The sequence below is a fragment of the Sapajus apella genome, unplaced genomic scaffold (genome assembly GCF_009761245.1).
Source record: "Sapajus apella isolate SASKATOON/1434 unplaced genomic scaffold, GSC_monkey_1.0 scaffold22, whole genome shotgun sequence".
Classification (NCBI taxonomy): domain Eukaryota; kingdom Metazoa; phylum Chordata; class Mammalia; order Primates; family Cebidae; genus Sapajus; species Sapajus apella.
Window position 1 is genome coordinate 14,106,345 of NW_022436962.1, and position 21,537 is coordinate 14,127,881.

General features: G+C 41.1%; 1 protein-coding gene across 3 annotated transcripts in view; it reads right to left on the reverse strand.

Moving 5' to 3' along the window:
* KCNH1 (potassium voltage-gated channel subfamily H member 1) overlaps positions 1-21,537 on the reverse strand; it is a 455,549-nt gene that overhangs the window by 228,964 nt on the left and 205,048 nt on the right. For all 3 annotated transcript variants that reach the window (XR_004272203.1, XM_032289132.1, XM_032289131.1), the window contains exon 7: positions 10,999-11,428. Coding sequence is in view for 2 of the 3 variants with exons in the window: in XM_032289132.1 (XP_032145023.1) it covers positions 10,999-11,428 (430 nt within the window). In the remaining variant the exon portion in view is untranslated. The remainder of the gene's footprint in view (positions 1-10,998; positions 11,429-21,537) is intronic.

Consider the following 21,537-nt stretch of genomic DNA (forward strand, 5'->3'; position numbering starts at 1 on the left):
GGGAGCCCAGCCCTCATTTATGTGATCAGGAAGAAGGATACCCTACACCCACTCCTGCTCTGGTTCAGCCACCCCCATTCCTGCCCAGACCAGTTCTGTTTCCCATCTCCTTCTGCCAAGGAGGAACAAAGGAGCATCCTCTGACCAGGGTCAGCTCTACAAGCAGGGCACCTGCAGCTCTGCAGAGCTCTCTGGTGATTTTTCACACACTCAATTTTGTTTTAAAGCCTCCTGCTCTTTTTGTTCTTCCTACCAAGACCTCTCTCCTTGCCAAGGTTCCTTGCAGTGATGTTGGGTTTTTATCACCACGTAGCTATGATTCAGAGCCAGACCTGTAGCTGATGAGAGCTGAAATTATTCTCTCCCATGCATGCAGAGAGGACCACAATGGGGAAAAGCAAAAATGAAAGCATTTTGTGAGTCTGCAAAATCACTGTCAGGTGAAAATTTATGGAGTTGGCCCTAAAAGCTTCTCATTCTGCAGTATCCTCATCAGAAGATTTTCTTCTTGATATTTAGTTCTACAAACAAACCCTTACCAAACTCTTCTTATACAAAGCATTGCACAGTCCCTATTCTCTGTTACCAGCTTTGCATATAACACCTTCTCCCTCCTTTACACACTCATCCAACACCTACCAAAGTCCCTAGTGGAATTGTTGAACCATTCAACCAAATTAATGAACAAGCAACACAGACAAAGGGTAGTTAAAGAATGGCATTAACATCAACTAACAGGCCATCTGTGGCCCTGGACTGAACACTAGGCAGAAACAAACATTCTGAAAGGGAAGAATCTTTACCTTCATTTATGCCATTTACTTTGCATCACTCCCATTTTCAGAGGAAGAAACACGTCCAGGAATTAAGTACCTCACTGACTATTAAGTAGTACAACCAGGATCCATACCCGTGCCTGTCTCTTTTGATCCCAGGGACTTTCTATGCTATACAATTTCAAAAATTGAAGTTTGACCTAATGGCAGCTGCACATGCAGCTTGAAATGTTTAACTGGCAGTGGAGATGACTTTCATAAATCATCCGTGTTGTCTAGTAAGTCTCCTTTCTGGGTAGCATCAATTCAAAGAGGATCTGTCCAGGAGAAGGGGGCAGTCTTTGATGCCAACAAGCTGACCCCTATCACAGGGTGTAGCATCTTCTGTCCAAACAAACTGAGTCATGTAAGCCAGAAATCCCCGGTGGAGTCCTCTAAGTAAAAAATGAAGTCTGCATCTCAGTGACTTTTCTAAATTGAAGACTGCAGGATTGAGATCTGGCTGCTACAAAAATTTCATCAAATTGGCCTTACTGCAAAATGTTGCAATCCCTGTCTCTTGACACATGGTAAACAGCCATAGGCTGTCATCAAGCACGAGCCTACTGCAAAAAGGAGTCTGAGGGGCTGACAAGCCAGAAGTGCTCAGCCCCTTTCTCATCAGCACATCTTTCTTTCTGCCCACTATCTGGCAGGAAGGGGTTGCGGTTGCTCTCTCTGCAGCATTCAGCTCCAGGTCCCTGCACCAGTGCCCTGCTCATTGCTATCAGTGACTAGGATGGCAGCACAGACTGGTGGAAAGACAATGAGCTTGGGGGTCAGAGATCTGGCTTTGCATTCTGGCTCCACCACTCACAAGAACGTTGACTGAGGGAAACATAATGGACCTCCCTGAGCTTTCGTTTCCTCATCTATAAACCTAGGATAATAGCACCTGTGACATAAAAGTGTTGGGAGAGGAATAAAGAATGTGTATACTGTGCTGTGCATACAGTACATGTTCAACCATTCATCGCTATTGATACTGTTCTTACTTACCCATCATTGTAAGTTGTGCAAATCCTAGCCGTTATTCACTGGCCAAGTAAAATCTCTCCTCTTTTATGCCACATTCATGTCCATATTACGCAAAGATCACCATCTTCTTTGAAATCTGAAAGCTTAGTCCATGAATGCTTAGTGCTTTCCAGCTTCACATGATTTTCCAACTTGCATTTGTGTTTCCCAAAGTAGATTATAAGTTAATTGAAGAGGAAATATCGTATTTTTCCTCTCTTACTCCATTCATTCTATGTTTATTGAGCCCACTGTAGACCATGGATCGGCTCACACAGCCCCTGACCTAAGCAGCTTGATGTCTGGTTGTGAAGACATCAGCACACAGATGGAACGTGATAAATCTCAGAAAAGCCTTCAGTGCCTGGCCCAGGGCTCTTCCCAAATAAATGAGGTGTATGCTGCCTGACCCCTCCTTGACTTCCTTACTGGGGAAAGGCCCTGCACATCTGCCCATAACAAGCTGTCTTTTCCTTAGTGGAGACTCATCTCATTGACTCCTCTGGCTCTCCTACCAGACTGCAAGCCATGGGAGCGGAGCCTGTCTGCCTCATGAACTGCTTCAACTTCATATGCTCACAGCGCTTGGCACATGGCAGGCATTCAGCTGAGCCCAGAGGTACTCAGTTGCACTGTTGATTAACTGAGGCTCTGGAGAGCTACAGGTAAATCTAACATTTGTTTTCTCAGGGACCATATTTATTCGTGTATTTTCAGAAACTAATTCCTGGTGGGCTTTCTTCCTCCCACCAATTTTAAAGTAGGAAAGAAAAATTCTTTTCTCCTCTGTGTGATTTCTCTCTAGCTGCCTGTAGTTGTCAGTCTAGCAGCTGAGAGCCACAATAAATGCCTGCCAAAAAGCAGCTGAAGAGGTGTGAAATGTGATTAATCAAGTTCCTCTGCTGAAAGCAGAACGGAGACTTTCACCACTCCTTGCCCACCTTCACCCCTTCTGCTCAAGCTTCGAGGACACCCTACAAAGGAACCAGCTGCCGCAATCTACTGCCATAACCATGGCCCATGGCTAACAGTACCAATTGCTGTCATGGAGACCTGCAAGAGCCAGCACACACTGGCTGGGAGGGATGGACCTGGCTGTTTCTCACTAGCTGGGTGACCTTTGGCAAATTACTCCACAGATTATTTATCCATAAAATGGGGAGAACACTACCTGCCCCTTGGGAGTGTTGTGAGTTTCAAAGGAGACAACAGATATAGAAGCAAAATATTACTAGAAACAAAAGATTGGGTTAGAGCAACATCTCGACATTATAATTTCTATTTGGATAAAAATTGTATTTTTAAAAAGAAAGAATTTTTCAAATAATGTGGGTACCTACAAGATCAGAGATAATGACCCTTACCGGTTGGCATTCCATCATCAAAGCTTCTGAACATCTAAAACTTGTAAATTCCTTGCCCAGTGCAGTAACCCAGCTGTGAACAGGGATGATGTCCTCCCACAATACACACAAGATATTCTGTCGTTATAATTATAGATTAAAATAACGGAGCTATCTTCCACCCCTCTCCTGCCATCTCTCCACTACTCTCCTTCTCTCCCTGGTTCTTTACTCTGCATCCCCCAACCACACAGACATCACAAAGAACATTTTCTCCTGCCAAGTCCCAAAATAATCAACAAGGAAAGCAAGAAGACAAAGAGAATGACTCTGTTGTCAGATGAAACTGAAGTTAAAGCCCAGTCCGGCCACCTGTCAAACAATGAATAAGTTATTCCGTGTCTCTGAATCTCAGTTTTCTTATCTTCAAAACAAGGATAAGAAAGCCTATTTATAGGGTTGTTCCGTAGTGAAAACTTCCCAGCATGACCCGGCATGTCTTGGGCACTCAGTGCATGACTATCTGTAGTCTTTTCTCCCCTTCTCCAAGAGGATCATGCCTGCTGCTCTTGTTACCACGTCCTGTCCAATGAAGATTCTGCCAGTCAAGCCTGAACAGTGAAGCCTGGGACGACTTCCCAACCACACAAAATGGCTTCCTTTCACTTGCTCTGCAGCCAGGCCAATTTTTTTTCCAAGAAGCTTTGTATCTAAGGAAACTTAAGTCCAGATATATTTAATGACCTGTACTTTAAACACCGTAATGTACCTGATATTTTATGCAAGTTCAATTCTCTTAAAGCAGAGCATACCCAAAGGACTAACAAATGGTTGAGAGACATCATTGTTTGTTGAGTCCTGGGAATGTGCCGTAAGAGAGGGAATGGAGGGGCAGGGAGAGAGAGCTACCACTGTTTAAACACTCTGCATGGAAGCACTAGGCTAGGTACTTTGGTACTTCGTATTATTTTGTTTTTGCATCCCCAAAAGGTACCTCCATTTTCAGTTAAGGAACCTGCCAAAGGTCAAAGCATTCATCATGGGCAGAGGTGGGCCTGGAAGCCACAACTGACTGGTTCCAAAACGCGGGCTCCTTCCCACACTATAGCAGCCTAGGTACAAAGGGGAAGACAAAGAGCAAGGCCACCCACAGGTCCCATCCGCGGGAAGTTTAGCATCTCGCCAGAGCTGGACCAAATAGCAGGCAAAAAAAAAAGATAACCATGATGTCACAAGAATGTTCACAGAGCAACAGAAACTGAATCCAAGTGAATAGACCCAAAATAGATCCATCAGCTTAAGGCATGAAGAGACTAAGGGTTAAGAACAGGGTGGGAGTAACAAGGGTTTTCTAGAAGAGGGGAGAAAGTGATGCGGAAGACAGAAAGTAGTCTAAGGTTGTGTCTAAGGGGGCACCCAACTGAAATGCATAGCAGTAAGTGGAACTTTAAAAAAAAACAAAAACAGGTTATAGAGAAAAAAATCAAGCTGATTGCTGGCTAGAAAACAACTCTAACAATAAATTGGAAATGAAAGGCTATTTCTACTGTAGCATTCTGAACACTGCCCCATTTCCCAAAATAAATGTAAACTAAAAATGTAATTGAAAGGCATTCTCATGCTCCTGAGAAGGGAATAGCAATTATTATTATTTTTTTCTAATTACAGAAAAGAAAAAGCTAACTGGGAAGAGCAAGAAACAAACGCTGTTATTAACAACAATAAAATCATGACATCTGAACGTTAAATTTTCAAATTTTTCCAAAAAGCTGTTACACATCATTATCTCATTTGGTTTTCACTTTGGCCAAGTGAGATTGTCAGGAGAGTCTCTTACCTCTAATCCTCAAAAATAAAGGAAACAGCACAAAGCACAGAGCAGATCTAAGATTTGAATCAAAGTGTTCCAACTAGAAATATAAGGACGAAGCTCCAATGAACTCTGCCTGCTGTGGAGGACTAATGTTTCCTAGTATCAACTGAGGGAACAGGACTATGAGGAGAAGACGGAAAGTTGAGGCAGACACTGCTGGTCATCCCCTCATATCAGTTTTCCTTCTATATATTACCATATTTCTACCCGGGCACATGACCACTCCAAATAAATAGTATATTTCCCAGCTTCTCTTGCAACCTAGTGTGGCTACTTTACAAAGTTCCAGCCAATGTGATGTGAACAAAAGTAATAGGCAACTTCCGAGTCTTATTCTCCAAAGAAAGGAGTATGACCAGCTTTCCCCTTCCTTTTCTTTCTACTTTCCGGAATAAGAAGATATGGCCAGAAAAAAAACCATATGGGATCCCAATATGGAGGTTATGTGTTGAATATAGCAGAGAAACCTGGGCTTCTGATGACTGCAGAGTAGCCAGACCAACCCTAAAATTCTAGAAAATTTTGTTGATGCCACTCTGGGTCTCTGTCCAACAGCACAACCCATATCCTACTTTTCAAAAAGTGTTGCCAAGCACAGAAGACACCTTCCAAAACTCTGGGTCTTCTCAGTTGTTCTGATTGGAGGAGTCAGTAAACATTTACTAAGAGTCCACTATGTGTCGGAAGTCTCCTGAGAATATCATTACAGCCTCCTGGCAGTTGTGACCCACATCATTTTAGAAAAATCAGTATATTGGTACAGAATTCAAAAAGGGATACTCAGCAAAGGTGAAATGGAAAGAAACAAGAAATCTTTAAATAAGGTCATGAAAGAGGCAAGGGAAAAGCCCATATTTGAATGCAAGTGACAATCCACGCTGAAGTGAGGCCACAAAGCAGACTGCTGGGCTGCAAGTGCGTAAGGTAATGGGGTCAAGTGTTCAGCAGTGCACATAACTAGTGTCTCTTCCTCCAAGGCAAGAAGGCAATAGAAGGAAACCACCATGGGTGTGCCCAGTTGCTGTCTAGGAGTTTCCAGGCCTGAGGGAGAGGTTACCTAAAGCATTGATCAGGATGGTATCTGGCCCAGCAGAAGAACTAGAAGGAGAGCCTCTGCTGGACCAAGGAGATGCTCACAAAGGTCCCTTTAGCTGACACTCAGCTAGAGTTTTAAGGACCTAAAGTGGGAGGAGGCATGGATAGAAAGAAATGAATTCAAAGAGACAGGTGTTGTGCAGTGCTGAGGTAGGAGACCAGATATTAGGCTTGGGAGTGGAGAGTGTCTGGAGGAGGCGTACATGGTCTCGACCCCCTACCATTAGCAGAGAGAAAGGAAATAGATGTGGCTGACTTATAATGACAGGATGACAGCAGTGACATTATGAGAAGAGAATCGGAAAAGTGCAAAGCCTGTATTTAGATAATGGAAACTGTCGCTTTGCCATCAAATTATCCCTGGAGAGCTCCCCCAAACAGGGGCAGGTCCCTAACCAGAGACCTCCACTGTAAAAGGACTCTTCTGACAATTCTTCTTCCTTTGAGGGATTCCGAAAACGCCAGGGAAAGGCTCAGCCACAGTGAAGACTCCATCTCCAGGCCTTTGTTGCTGGCTGCTGGGCTGACAGGGTCTGTCTCTGTCCTTCCTATCCACCTCCACCACCCAAACTGTCAACTCCTTAAGAGCACCAACTACGGTGGTAGTCACCAAATCCACAGCACTTGGCCTGGCACCTGTCAGGCGGGGGCGGGATGGCGGGAAACTCAGTATGTGCCTGTTGAATGAGATGTCACAGAGAGGGCTGGTGTGGCCTTGTGCTTCTCTCAGCATTATCAATGCACAGGAGAGATTACATGGGAGAAAATGAGTCCACTCACCACACCTTATAGCGAGCCCCTGCTGAAGACTACCACAGATCTACATGGGGCAGGCGAGGAGGCCAGGGCAGGAGCTGGCTTGCCCCTGATCCAGGCCAAGACCCCAGAATGGAAATTAGACATAAAACCAGGCACTTGGGGCCACTGTAGGTCACCTAAATCCACAGCTAATCACAAAAACTCACTTTTGTCAACAGTTTTCACTCCTTTTTAATGCAATTTTTTATCAGAACTGAAAAAAGGTGGGCTAGTTTGAAAATATTTAGTTTTACTGCTTCACATCATCCTCTGGGAAATTAGCCAAGTTGTAATGAGATGTTTAGAGCAGAGAGGGGAGGTGATAGAAAGCTCGGATAATCTGTATCATGGCTAACACACTGCAACAGGATAGCCAAGAAACGCTATTATTAAGGCATATAAAATTCACTGCAAAGAGGAAAAAATACTAACATACCCAGCACTCCAAAAGCCCACTGGCTTTGTGTCTCTTCTTACCCCTTAAGGAGTGCTGGGTCTGACTACCAGAGTGACCTGGGAGGGAGACAGCACGGAGCCTTTGGTGTAAGTGTAGGCTGCAGTCAATGCTCCCCATTACTAGAGATCCCAAATCTGATGTCAGTCCAATCCCATGAGCCGTACAGGAAGGAGGTAAGCATATACATGTGTATACACAGGCAAAAAGAGAACCCTGTAAATCTAATAAGACATCAGAAGTTGTCCTGAACAAACATTGTTTGGAATGTAAGCTTACAAGGATAATTACCAACGCAGTAGACCACGTGTAGCCACTTTCTTGTTAGCACAATTTGGCAGATGTGTGTCACATGGAAATGGAACAGCTGTAACTGTGACAGGTTGCTGAAAAATGGTTGGTTTCCTAAGCACCCAGGCCCCTGAGTCTGTACCACAATCTTGTTCTTAAAATGACAACAACAACAAACAGCAAAGAAAGCATTTCCACTGCAGAAACTGCTGGCTTAATAAAGTTTATAAAGTGAATTTTCAATGCCTAAGTGTGGAGAGGCTGTTGGGGTCTGTGTTGTTAGACCACGCTACCACAGGAGAGAGGTCTGGATCTGAATCCCGTCTCTCCTGTTTACCAGTCCCAGGTTCTTGGGAAAGTGAGTTAACTTCTGTGAGCCTCCATTTCCTTATAAAATGGAGATAATAATCTCTAACGTATCCTGACGTCATGAGCAGAGGAAATTGTATGTAGAGTATTTGGCACGGTGTCTGGCAAATAAATGTTCAAGGAAATGATGTTAAATAAACTTGCTTAACTAAACATCATCCTTGGCTGCATAATGCAGAGGCGACTACCAATATATATTTACTTTTCTTAAAAAAGAAATGGGCCAGCACGGTAGCTCATGCCTGTAATCCCAGCACTTTGGGAGGCCGAGGTGGGTGGGTCACCTGAGGTCAGGAGATCAAGACCAGCCTGGCCAACATGGTAAAACCCCATCTCTACAAAAAATACAAAAATTAGCCAGGTGTCATGGTGCACGCCTGTAATCCCAGCTACTTGGGAGGCTGAGGAAGGAGAATCACTTGAACCTGGGAGGCGGAGGTTGCAGTGAGGTAAGATCATGCCACTGTTCTCCAGCCTGGGCAACAGAGTGAGAGACCGTCAAAGAAAGAAAAGGAAGAGAAGAAAGAGAGAAAGAAAGGGAAAGAGAGAGAGAGAAAGGAAAGAAAGGGAAGAAGGAAGGGAGGGAAGGTGGGAGGGGGAGAGAAAGATAGAGAAAGAGAGAGGAGGCAGGGAAAGAGAGAAAGGGAGAAAGAAAGAAGAAAAGAAGGAAAGAAAGAACGAAAGAGCAATATCACCTGACTCTGAGACAGTGGAGAGAGAAAAGAGGTGGTAATAACTGAGGTTTTCCCTGGAGACTATACCCAAGAAATTGTGCTTTCCATAGACAAATTATTTTGGGGAAAACAAAAAACAGCAAAAAATTCCCACTGCTTATCCCTATCACATGCCACCAGAACTGTTTTCTTTTCTTCCAGGTAAGAAGTTGCAGGGAAATCTCATATTTGAAAGCCTTTTGGGAGTCCATAAAATGGGACCCATTTTCTAAATGACCACTCTTAGCAAATTCTCTGTAATGAATATAATGAGGTATTTCGGTTGACAAAGTGGCTCATCCCCCCTCTAGGAGAAGGAAATCAAATCATGTCCTAAGCACAGTGCATCTGGTTGCTTATTGGGTGCCCCAAGGCTCACAAAAGTGCTGTAAGTAAGCACTGCCTAGGAAATGAAGAGAAAAGGTCTTAAATCCTTTTCTGTGACAGGAGAAAGCACCTCAAATTCTAATTAAGATAAAGCAATTAGCCACCCACAGATCCTTAACACTGCTTCCCATGGCCAGACAATCATCTCTGTTAAAACCCATTTTAAAGTAAGGAGCAAACCCAATGCTCCATAGGCATACACTTCCCACAAATCAATTACCCCCTTAGACACATTCCTTAAATACTCTTAGGAAAACTCTGCCTGCAGAGAGGTCTTTTATGAAAGGACTCCATCAGACATGATGAGGTAATTGCAAAAAAGGAGGCAGCAAGCAGCAAATGTGACAATTTAAGGTAAGAAAATCCACTCACAAAGCAGGATGCTGAATCTCTGGTCAGTTGGACAAAGCAAGGCAAGCTGAAGCCTCAGGTTTCCCTGGTCAGTAAAGCAATTTGTCAACCCCATCCTAAAGGAATATATCAAGCAAAACAGTTTCTGTCTACTGAAACCAAAACCCAAGAGTCTTCATGTGTGTTCAGACCTGTCTATACTGAAGTTTCACCAGAGGACTGTCTTCTCACGTCTCAATTTCTCATTTAAGAGCGCACAGGATGCACTTGGCAGTTTCACAATGAGTCCAATCCACTTAAACTTGTTTGCTTTTTCCATCCCAGGTAGGTCCATTCCTACATAAGACTCCCTTTAATGAAGGGAATCCATTGTTGTCTACAGCCAAAAGTTGCTTCTACACTCAGCAATAGAACAGTTATACAATGGTCAGTGGATAAATCAATCAGATCTAAGTATCTTCCTCAAGAACTAAGGTTGTCTTTCAATCCAATAAAGTTACTCCAACAACCTATTACTTCTTAACTGAACAAGAGCCTTTCTTCCCTCTGTGTCTGTGGATTTTTTCTTTTTTTTTTTTTCTTTGAGTTGGAAAATTTCCCATCAAGCAAGACATCAAAAATGTTGATCTAGACCAGCACTGTCCAAAAAATTAAATTTAAATTTTTTCTAGGAGCTTCTTTTAAAAATGAAACAGATTAAATGAATTCTGAGAATATTTTTCTTAACCCAATATATCAGAAATATTACCATTTCAATATATAATCAATATAAAATATAATTAATGAGATGTTTTACATTCATTTTTCATACATTATTTTTCTCATACTACATTGGGCTATGCTGATCCAGAGCTATGTTCGAATTGACATGTAGCATGATGGCTGTAGTTAATAATACTGTAATGCATACAGAAAATTTGCTGAGAGTAGATTTAAAGCCCATTCATCAAAAAAAAATGTTAACTATTTAAAGGAATGGATATGTTAATTTGCTTCACTGTCATAATCATTTCACTATATCAAAACATCACATTGCATACCTTAAATATATACAATTTTCATTAAAAAAAAAGGCACGAAAAGACTTCCATAATTCACTGTTCTATGAATAGTTTGCCAAAGTGTGTACGCAGCAAGGTTTCGTTTTAAGTTTACAAAAATCTGTATGTATTCAGATATGCAAAGAAAATAGTCTGTAGGGGAAGACACCAACAGTAATAGTAGTTATCTCTGAGAGGCAGAATTATGGATAGTCTTCACTTTCTACTTTGCACTCTTTTGTATTTTCTAAGCTTTTTTGCAATAAGCACATACTTCTTTAATTATCAGGGTAACTATAAGCCTAGTCTTAAAAAAAAAAAATCTCTCCATGTTTTAAGTTATTATTCCCCTGATCCTGCTGGCACCATAGGCACTGCCCTATTTCCAGCTAACAGAAGAGATGGCCAAACAGCATGACCTTACCACCACCCCCCAGCACTGTGATACTTACAGCCAATCATCATGATGGCCACTGCAAAGATCTTCTCAATGTCTGTGGATGGGGCAATGTTCCCAAAGCCCACACTGGTGAGGCTGGTCATTGTGAAATACAACGAGGAGATGTAGACAGAATTCTTGCTGGGACCACCTTCCCACTTCCCTGAGCCAGACCCATTAAACTGGTAAGGGGTACCAATGTCCATCGCTAGTTGGTACAGCCAGCTGTTGTTGCGGATTGTCTTGGTGTCCTCGTCAAAGATCTCATAGTCCCCAATGCTGTACCAAATGCAGGCCATCCAGTGTGCAGCCAGCCCAAACACACACACCAGCAGGACCAGCACAGCAGCTCCATATTCAATGTAGTGGTCCAGCTTACGGGCCACTCGCCCAAGACGGAGCAGCCGGACAACTTTTAGAGAGCTGAACAGGCTGCTGATGCCCTGGGAGAAGAGGAACACAGCGTCAGGGCCAAAGAACCAAAGATACTATTCTAGTCCCCTCCGTCCCACCTGGGCCATTATTTTAAGCATATTATATTTCCATGATGCAATATTATGCAACCCTCAAAAGAAGTAAAATTAGAATTTTATTCCCTGATATATGGAATGGAGATTCCCATTAGCATTTTCTACTTCTATTAAAAAGCAAATAAGCAAGCAGATAAAAACAAATAGAATTAGAATTATATTGTACATAAGTAAACAAATACATGTGAGCATCTTTCCATATCATTACTTACTTTAAAAAAATTTTTTTAAGTTGCATAATATTTCATTTCATGGAAATGAGATATTGCATAATATGAAAAATTTTAAGGGTTGCATAACATTTATTTCATATTGCATAACATTTCATCCAAATTATATTGTGCATACGTATGCAAATATATGTGCTGAAAATGGGTGGGAAATACACCAAAATATTAAGAATGGTTATTGCTGCATTAGCAAGTTGTGAAATTACAGGCAATTTTATATTATATTTTGTATATATTTTATTATATTTATTTAATTTCTATATTACTTTTATAATTTAAAAATGTATATAAATTTTTAAACAAATATAGTTTTAAAAAAGCCAAAAATAAGTTAAGAATTAGCTGAGAAGAATAAAGAATTGAGATTCTGATTCCTCAGAAACTTTGTAAATTCTTAGAAGGCCATATCACTTCTGTCAGGCCAGGGATTATACAATCAGACACCACTTACTTAAATACAATCAGTCAAGGAACCTAAAAGCTAGAAAGAACCTCCTGATTTCACCTGGTCAAGCCTCTTCCCTTCTGGCTGGCATCCACTGATCACACCAGGCCAGGTCTATTCTCCAAATAGCAGTTATCTAGGAAACAGCACTGGAATAGAAACCTGGAAAATGGGGATCTGAGACCAACATAAACCACTAACTTGCTGTGAATTTGGATAATTCAGTTACCTCTCAGTTCCCTTCTCTAGACAACGGGAGGTGGATGAAGGATCTCTAAGTCTTCTCCATACACTAACATACTCTTATCTCCAAAGACAGCTGAAACATATTGCAGAATGCATATCATTGAAAACCCCAAACTTAAGGTGTTCTAAGGTGATTCCAAGATGTATGCAAGGGAAATTTACATTAGCTTTTTTCTATTTCCATTAAAATGCAAATAAACAAGCAAATAAAAAAAGGCATTTCTTTGAATCAGAACTTTGTCCTCCCTTATATAGCAAAAATCCAAGAAAGGATGATATCCTCCACCAGGCAGATTGAATTACTTTTCATTATTTTAAACAGTAACAGTTTCTAGGTCACTGCTATTCTCTCTTGTCCACTGTCCCTTTAATAACAACACTCCAAGGGTCAAGTTATGTCAGTCAGGAGGAAAATGTGCAAATGCTTTTTGATGAACCTGTGTCAGAGATCCACCAAGGCTTTTCCTCTTTCTGGATACACAGCTAAATTATATTTTGCAGCTTCTACCATCTGGGTTGTTCCTGGTGACTAGTTCTTGCCAACTGAATGTGAGGTGAAATGTGTCACTTCCAGGCCATGACAGAGAATAAGTGTGCTTTCTCTACATGCTTCTCCTCCCCTAGAACATCTTCCAGGTGAGTCTAGCATTGACCGTGAAGCCACGTATTGAAGGCGGACCGATAGCATAAAAGGAGCCTAGGTCCCTGAAGGACAATGTCAAACACCTCTTCCCCAACAATCAATTTGAATTGTATTGTGATGTAAATGAGAAAGAAACCTCTGAAATAAGCCACTGGAATTTTGGGGGACATATGTTACAGTAGCTAACATTTGCCTTCCCTGACAAATACAGAGCCCCTCTGTCATGTGAACATGTAAACCATATGTAGCATAGCCTTGTCAATACAGACCATACATCAGATTGCCACGCAAATTATTTTTGTTGAAGTGAGGATGGAAGAGGTGAGATTTATTGCCCTTTAAAAAAAAAAACAAAAAAAACAAAAAAAAAACCTGACAAGTTTGTAGCCATAAAATGTTAAATGTTCAATGGAAATGATCATTTCTTGTCCAACATACACCAGCAAATGGCTGGCTAGATATGAGAATAAAAACAGATTTTTGTAGGCCAAGGGACTACATCTCCAGGGTCAGTCTCATCCAAATTGTTTTTAAGAAACCTTACTCTTGGCATGCCCAATATTTCTCCCCTGAGTCTCTTTTTCCCTCCCTGTGTTTTTCTCAGAAACCTTATATGGAGAAAGGGCTGAGAAAAATCCCTCATACTAAGGTACAAAAGACTAATGAGGGTGAATGGATATCATCTCTCCATAGGCGTTTACATTCTAACAGAGGAGAAAATCTTGGGAAACCAACTTCCAACAGTGAAATTAAAAGCACCCACAGCCTGCATGGAGGAGATATTTTGAGAGGCAAAGGAGTGTTTTTGATGACTCAGAAATCAAACACCACATAAGCAGCCACCTACTCTCCACCTCCTCATAAGGAGGTCCCTGAAATCATCTTTCAAACAGTTCTACTCTGAAGCAGAACTTATTGCCCAAGGAAAAACTGCCATGTCATTTTTCCTACTTATAATCAATTCAAAGCAACATTTATGGAGAACCTACTACATACTCTTTGTGCTAATGCTATAGAGAAGAGATGGAAATGACAGTGTCTTTTTCTTCTTCTTCACTATTGTGTCTCCAGCACCTAAAGCATAATAATAGTGAGAGATACAAGACATGTTAACTGAAAAGATATTTCTACCTAATAATTGCAGAATTGGAGAACTAATAGGAAGCATAGAATTCACCTAGACCAGTTCCTCTGAGTTCAGCAATGTCTTCTAGAGCACCCTTAAGAAACGATCATCCAGACTCTCCTAGACCACTCCCACTCCTAATACCTTTGAAGAGCAGACTTCTGTAGCAGTCATTCATAGAAATAAACTGCCAGTGGGGGTCTTGTCATCTTTCTTATCTCCCTCTTACTTCGTCCTTTCGCCATCCTTTCTCAGTGGTCACCACAATCCATGCAATTACTACTCAAAGCCTATACTATCCTCTAGCTATAAACTCAAAGTGAGTGTTGCAAGCATCCCACATGGTAGAGGCAATATTGCACCACTGTGCCTGCTCAGACTGGTCCTTTAGTCCAGAATGCTCAGTATTCCTGTTTTGCATACTAGTGATTCTTTATACTTGCCACCAACTCCAAACAAGCACCAACTCCTCTGTGTGTCTATAAGTATTCTGTATCCATTATCACTTGAACACATTGCCTTGCATTAATTTTCTGTGCCTATTTCCCCAACTACATCAGGAACTATACCTTTCTGAAAGCAGAAGCCACTTGTTATTCGTTTTAGAAGCCCCACGTATTCAACATGTATTGTGTTGAATAATGTCCCCATAAAAATCCACGTCCTTCCTAGAACCTCAGAATGTACCTCATTTGGAAACAGGGTAATTTCAGGTATAGTTAAGATTAGGTCATACTGGAAGAGGGTAGATCTTTAATCCAGTATTACTGGTGTCCTTATAAGAGGAGAAGAGATGAATACAAAGGGAAAATAGTACGTAACAGATGCAGATACAGAGACTGGAGTGATACAGATACAGACTGGAGAGATGTATCTTCAGGTTAAGCAATGCCAAAAATTGCCAGCACCACTAGATGCTAAGAGAAAGGCATGTAATAGATTCTCTCCATGGCCCTGCCAATACCTTGATTTTAGACTTCTAGTCTCCAGAACTGTGAGAGAATAAATTTCTGTTGTATTAAGTCACCTAGTTTGTAGTAACATGTTACAGCAGCCCTAGGGAATAAATACACCCACACAAGGTCTAGACACAATGACTTTGCAGAAAGGGTCTTGAACATTTGCTAAACTAAATTGAAGTTTGAATTATTATAAAATTCTTTCTTGTTATAAAGAGCCTCTGAAACAATAAAAATCATGCATTTTTTCATTGTGTTATTTATGTGTACATTGATACTCTTACATGGCTGTTGTACAAGTTCTCTTTTACTGCATTAGCAGCTGGAATTACAGTTGTTTAGAAGCATTTTAGGCTATTAATTTGATATTTTTTTCCTTACTTGCCTGAGTTCAGTAGAAGAGATAAACAGAAAAGAATACTCCAAATATTTTTTTATTTTATTTTACGACACTAAAAACATGAGACTTCTTGCATCAGAAAACACACCTCACCCCTTGGCTGTCAGAGCTTCTGCACACTGTAGAACCAGGGGCTGGCCTACCTGGCCATATCACCACCAGCAATGCTGTCTCCATGACCAGTAGAGTCACTCTACATGATGTGCACTTCCAGAGTTTGAGAACCAGCTTGTCAAGCAACCCTAACCCCAGAAAAGGACATCATTGCCTCCACTAACAATTGTAGTCTAGTCCACTGAGGCAGTCACAGATATCATTGATGGTGATGATGATAGAAAAAAAAATGTGGAGACTACATTCCTGCACCCACCCAGATTAAAGCCACAGTGCCCTACCCAACTGATGCTAAAGGACATACTTACACAGAAAAGAGTCCTTCCCTACAAAAGCCAGTCCACAAAACTGGAAGAAGTAACAATTCTACCAGATGCACAGATATCAATGTAGAAATACAAGAAACACGAAAAAGCAAGAACACATGACACCTCTAAAGGAACACAATAATTCTCCGTAAAAGACCCAAAAGAAAACAAAAATCCATAAAATGCCTAAAAAGGAATTCAAAATAATGCTCTTAAAGAAACTCAGTGAGGATTGACTGGGATTAAGATGGCAGATAGGAGTCAGGACTAGCTTGCAGCTCACACTTGGATGGACAGAGCAGCATGTGGAGACTCACACTGTGAACTGTTATTCCAAGAACTACTGCAGGAATATACCAAGAAAGCCAAGAGAATCCACAGACCCTTTGAAGGAAATGAATCATTGCTACAGCCTCCCTGAAATGCCAAAAACCTGTGAGTCTGCTTGTTTCTCTGTGGTAAGGCTTTGGCCTCAGGCAAGTTCTTAGCCCTGGTCACTGGCTGTCTGAAAATAGACTTGGTGCTGTTTGGTGGTGGTCGTGCACAGTGGGAGTGAAACCAGCCTTTAAGAATGAGGGCTATAAAAAAAAAAAAAGAAGAAGAAGAAGAAGAAGAATGAGGGCTGTATGGGAGCAGAATAAGGCCTGGGACTGCTGGCTTTCCCCCATTTCCCTGGCAACCTGTATGACCCAGCACAGGCAGCCATCATCCCCCTGGTAACAGAACTCCACTGGACTGGGAACCACACTCCCATCCCCCACAGCAGCTGCAACAAGTCCCACACAAGGAGACAGTGAGCTCAGACATGCCTATCCCTGTCCCCAGCTAGTGGTCTTTCTCTACCCACCCTGGTAGCCAAAGACAAACGTCATAATCTTTGGAAGCCCTATCGCAATGCCCACCACCTGAGAAAACTGAATACTTAACCAGGTGTCCCTAGGGCAAGTTTCCATCCTCCCTAAAGGACCACAGCTGATGCACTCTTGAAAGTGCCATCTCCTGGCTAGAGGCCAACCAACACAAAAACAGGACACTCAATAAAAACTCAACCTTAAAGCTGTAATCCCAGCACTTTGGGAGGCCAAGGCAGGTGGATCACCTGAGGTCAGGAGTTCAAGACTAGCCTAGCCAACATAGTGGAACCCCATCTCTACTAAAAACACAAAAAATTAGCCAGGCATGGTGGTGGATACCTGTAATGCCAGCTACTCAGGAGGCTGAGGCAGGGGAATCACTTGAACCTGGGAGGTGGAGGTTGCAGTGAGCCGAGATTGCAATATTGCACACCAGCCTAGACAAGAGCAAAATTCCATCTCAACACACACACACAGGGACCCCCACAGAGTCCATTTCACTCCCCTGCTACCTCCACTGGAGCAAGTCCTGTTATCCATGGCTGCAAGACCTGAAGATGGGTCACATCACAGAACTCTTTGCAGACACTCCCCAGTACGAACCCAGAGCCCAGTAGCTTCGCTGTGGGGCCAGACCCAGAAGAGCAAAAACAATCCCTGTAGTTTGGCTCTCAGGAAGCCCCATTCCTAGGGGAAGGAGGAGGACACTATATCAAGGGAACAATCCGTGGGACAAAAGAATTTGAACAGCAGCCCTTGAATCCCAGAAGTTCCCTCTGACAGAGTAAAACCAAATTAGAGGGAACCAGAAAAACAACCTGGTAATACAACAAAACAAGCTTCTTCAACACCCCCCAAAAGATCATACCAGCTCACCAGCAATGGATCCATAGCAAGATGAAATCTCTGAATTGCCAGAAAAAGAATTCAGAAGATCAATTATTAAACTAATAAAAAACACACCAGAGAAAGGTGAAGTCCAACTTAAAGAAATCAAAAACACGACACAGGATATGAAAGGAGAATTCTCCAGTGAAATAGATAGCATATATAAGAAACAATCACAACTTCTGGAAATCAAAGACACACTTAGAGAAATTCAAAATGAACTGAAAAGTCTCAGGATAGAATTGAACAAGCAGGAGAAAGAACTTCAGAGCTTGAAGACAAGGCTTTCAAATTAACCCAATCCAACAAAGACAAAGAAAAAAGAAGTTTAAATAATGAACAAGGTCTCCGAGAAATGTGGGACTATGTTAAATGTCCAAACCTAAGAATAATTGGTGTTCCTGAGGAAGAAGAGAAATCTAGAAGTTTCGAAAACATATTTGAGGGAATAATCAAGGAAAACTTCTCCAGCCTTGCTAGAGATCTAAACATCCAAATAAAATAAGCACAAAGAATGCCAAGAGGAATCATTGCAAAAAGATCATCACCTAGACCTGTGAGGCAAAAGCATCAGGTAACCTATAAAGGAAAACCTATCGGATTAACAGCAGATTTTTCAGCAGAAACTCTATAAGCTAGAATGAACTGCTGTCCTATTTTCAGCGTCCTTAAACAAAACAATTATCAGCCAAGAATTTTTTATCCAGCAAAACTAAGCTTTATAAATGAAGGAAAAACGCAGTCTTTTCCAGACGAACAAATGCTGAGAGAATTCACCACTACCAAGCCACCACTACAGACTGCTGAAAGGAGCTCTAAATCTTGAAACAAATCCTTGAAACACACCAAAATAGAACCTCCTTAAAGCATAAATCTCACAGGACTTATATATAACAGGATGGGAAAAAAGATATTCAGGCAACAAATACATAATGAATAGAATAATAACCTCAAATTTCAATACTAACATTAAATGTAAATGGCCTAAAGGCTCCACTTAAAAGATATAGAATGGTAGAATGGATAAGAATTCACCAACCAAGTTTCTGCTGTCTTCAGGAGATTCACCTAACACATAGGGACTCAAATAAATTTAAGGTAAAGGGGTGGAAAAGGTATTCTATGTAAATGGATACCAAAAGTGAGGAGCAGTGGCTATTCAACAAAAGGGAACATTATATAATGATAAAAGGCCTTGTCCCACAGGAAAATATGACAATTCTAAATCTATATGCACCTAACACTGAAGCTCCCAAATTTATAAAACAATTACTACTAGACCTAAGAAATGAGATAGATGGCAATGCAATAATAGTGAGGGACTTTAATACTCCACTGACAACACTAGACAAGTCATCAAAATAGAAAGTCAACAAAGAAACTTAAACTATACCCTACCACAAATAAACTTAACAGATATTTACAGAACATTCTATCAAACAACTGCAGAATATACATTCTATTCATCAGCACATGGAACATTCTCTAAGATAGACCATTTGATAGGCCACAAAAAAAGTCTCAGTAAATTTAAGACAATCTAAATTATATCAAGTGCTCTCTCAGACCACAGAACAATAAAATTGGAAATGAACTCCAGAAGGAACCCTCAAAACCATGCAAACACATGGAAATTAAATAAACTGCTCCTGAATGATCACTAGGCCAACAATGAAATCCAGAAAGAAATTTTAAAAATTATTTGAACTGAATGATAATAGTGACACAACCTATTGAAACCTCTGGGATACAGCAAAGGCCGTGTTAAGAGGAAACTTCATAGCCTTAAGCATCTACATCAAAAAGTCTGAAAGAACACAAATGGACAATCTATGGTCACACCTCAAAGAACTGCACAAACAAGAACAATTCAAACCCAAACCCAGCAGAAGAAATAATGAAGAATAGAGTACTAAATGAAATTGAAACAAAAAATAATAATAATAAACGAAATGAAAAGATGGTTCTTTGAAAAGATAGATAAAATTGATAGACCATTAGCAAGATTAACCAAAAAAGAAGAGAGAAGATCCAAATAAGCTCAATTACAAATGAAACGGGAGATACTACAACTAATACTGCAGAAATACAAAAGATTATTCAAGGCTTCCATGAACAACTTTATGCACGTAAACTAGAACACCTAGAGGAGATAAATTCCTGGAAATATACAACCCTCCTAGATTTAACCAGAAAGATACAGAATCTCTGAACAGATCAATAACAAGCAGCAAGATTAAAGTAATTTAAAAATTTTTGACAAGAAAAGTCAAGGGCCAGATGGATTCACAGCAGAATTCTATCAGACGTTCAGAGAAGAATTGGTACCAACCTACTGACACTATTCCAAATGATAGAGAAAGAAGGAATCCCCTGTAAATCATTCTGTGAAGCCAGTATACCAAAATCAGGGAAGAACATGACCAAAAAAGAAAACTACAGGCCAATATCCCTGATGAAGATAGATTTAAAAATCCTTAACAAAATACTAGTGAACCAAATCCAATAGCATATTAAAAAGATAATCCACCATGATCAAGTTGGTTTCATATAAGGGATGTGGAAATGGTTTAACATATGTAAGTCAATAAATATGATACACCATATAAACAGAATTTAAAACAAAAATCACATGATCATCTCAATAGATGCAGGAAAAGCTTTTGAAAAAAATCAGCATCCTTTATGATTAAAACTCTCAGCAATATCTGCATAGAAGGAACATAGCTTAGGGTAATAAAAGCTATCTATGACAAACACACAGCCAACATTATACAGAATGGGAAAAAGTTAAAAGCATTCCCCCTGAGAACTGGAACAAGACAAGGATGCCCACTCTTGCCACTTCTCTTGAGTTTAGTACTGGAAGTCTTGGCCAGAGCAACCAGACAAGAGAGAAATCAAGGGCATCCAAATCAAAAAAGAGGGACTCAAATTGTCACTATTGGCTGATGATATGGTTGTATGCCTAGATAACTCTAAAGACAGGCTCAGTGCAGTGGCTCACACCTGTAATTCAAGTATGTTGGGAGGCCGAGCTGGGTAGATCACAAGGTCGGAAGATCAAGACCATCCTGGCCAACATGGTGAAACCCTGTCTCTACTAAAAACACAAAAATTAGCTGGGCATGGTGGCACGCACCTGTAATCCCAGCTGCTTGGGAGGCTGAGGCAGGATAATCACTTGAACCTAGGAGTTGGAGGTTGCGGTGAGCCGAAATTGCACCACTGCACTCCAGCCTGGCAACAAAGAGAGACTGTGTCTCCAAAAATAAAAATAAATAAATAAATAAGAAAAAAAGAAAACCCTAAAAACTCATCCAAGAAGCTCCTAGAACTGATAAAAGAATTTAGCAAAGTTTCCAGATACAAAATTAATGTATACAAATCAGTAGCTCTTCTATCCACCAACAGTGACCAAGCTGAGAATCAAATCAAGAACTGAATCCCTTTCACAATAGCTCCAAAAATAAAAATAAAATAAAATACTTAGGAATATACCTAACTGAGAAGGTGAAAGACCTCTACAAGGAAAACTGCAAAACGCTGCTGAAAGAAATCATAGGCTGGGCGTGGTGCCTCACGCCTATAATCCCAGCACTTTGGGAGGCCGAGGCGGGTGGATCATGAGGTCAAGAGATGGAGACCATCCTGGTCAACATGGTGAAACCCCGTCTCTACTAAAAATACAAAAAATTAGCTGGGCATGGTGGTGCATGCCTGTAGTCCCAGCTACTCGGGAGGCTGAGGCAGGAGAACTGCTTGAACCCAGGAGGCAGAGGTTGCGGTGAGCCGAGATCGCGCCATTG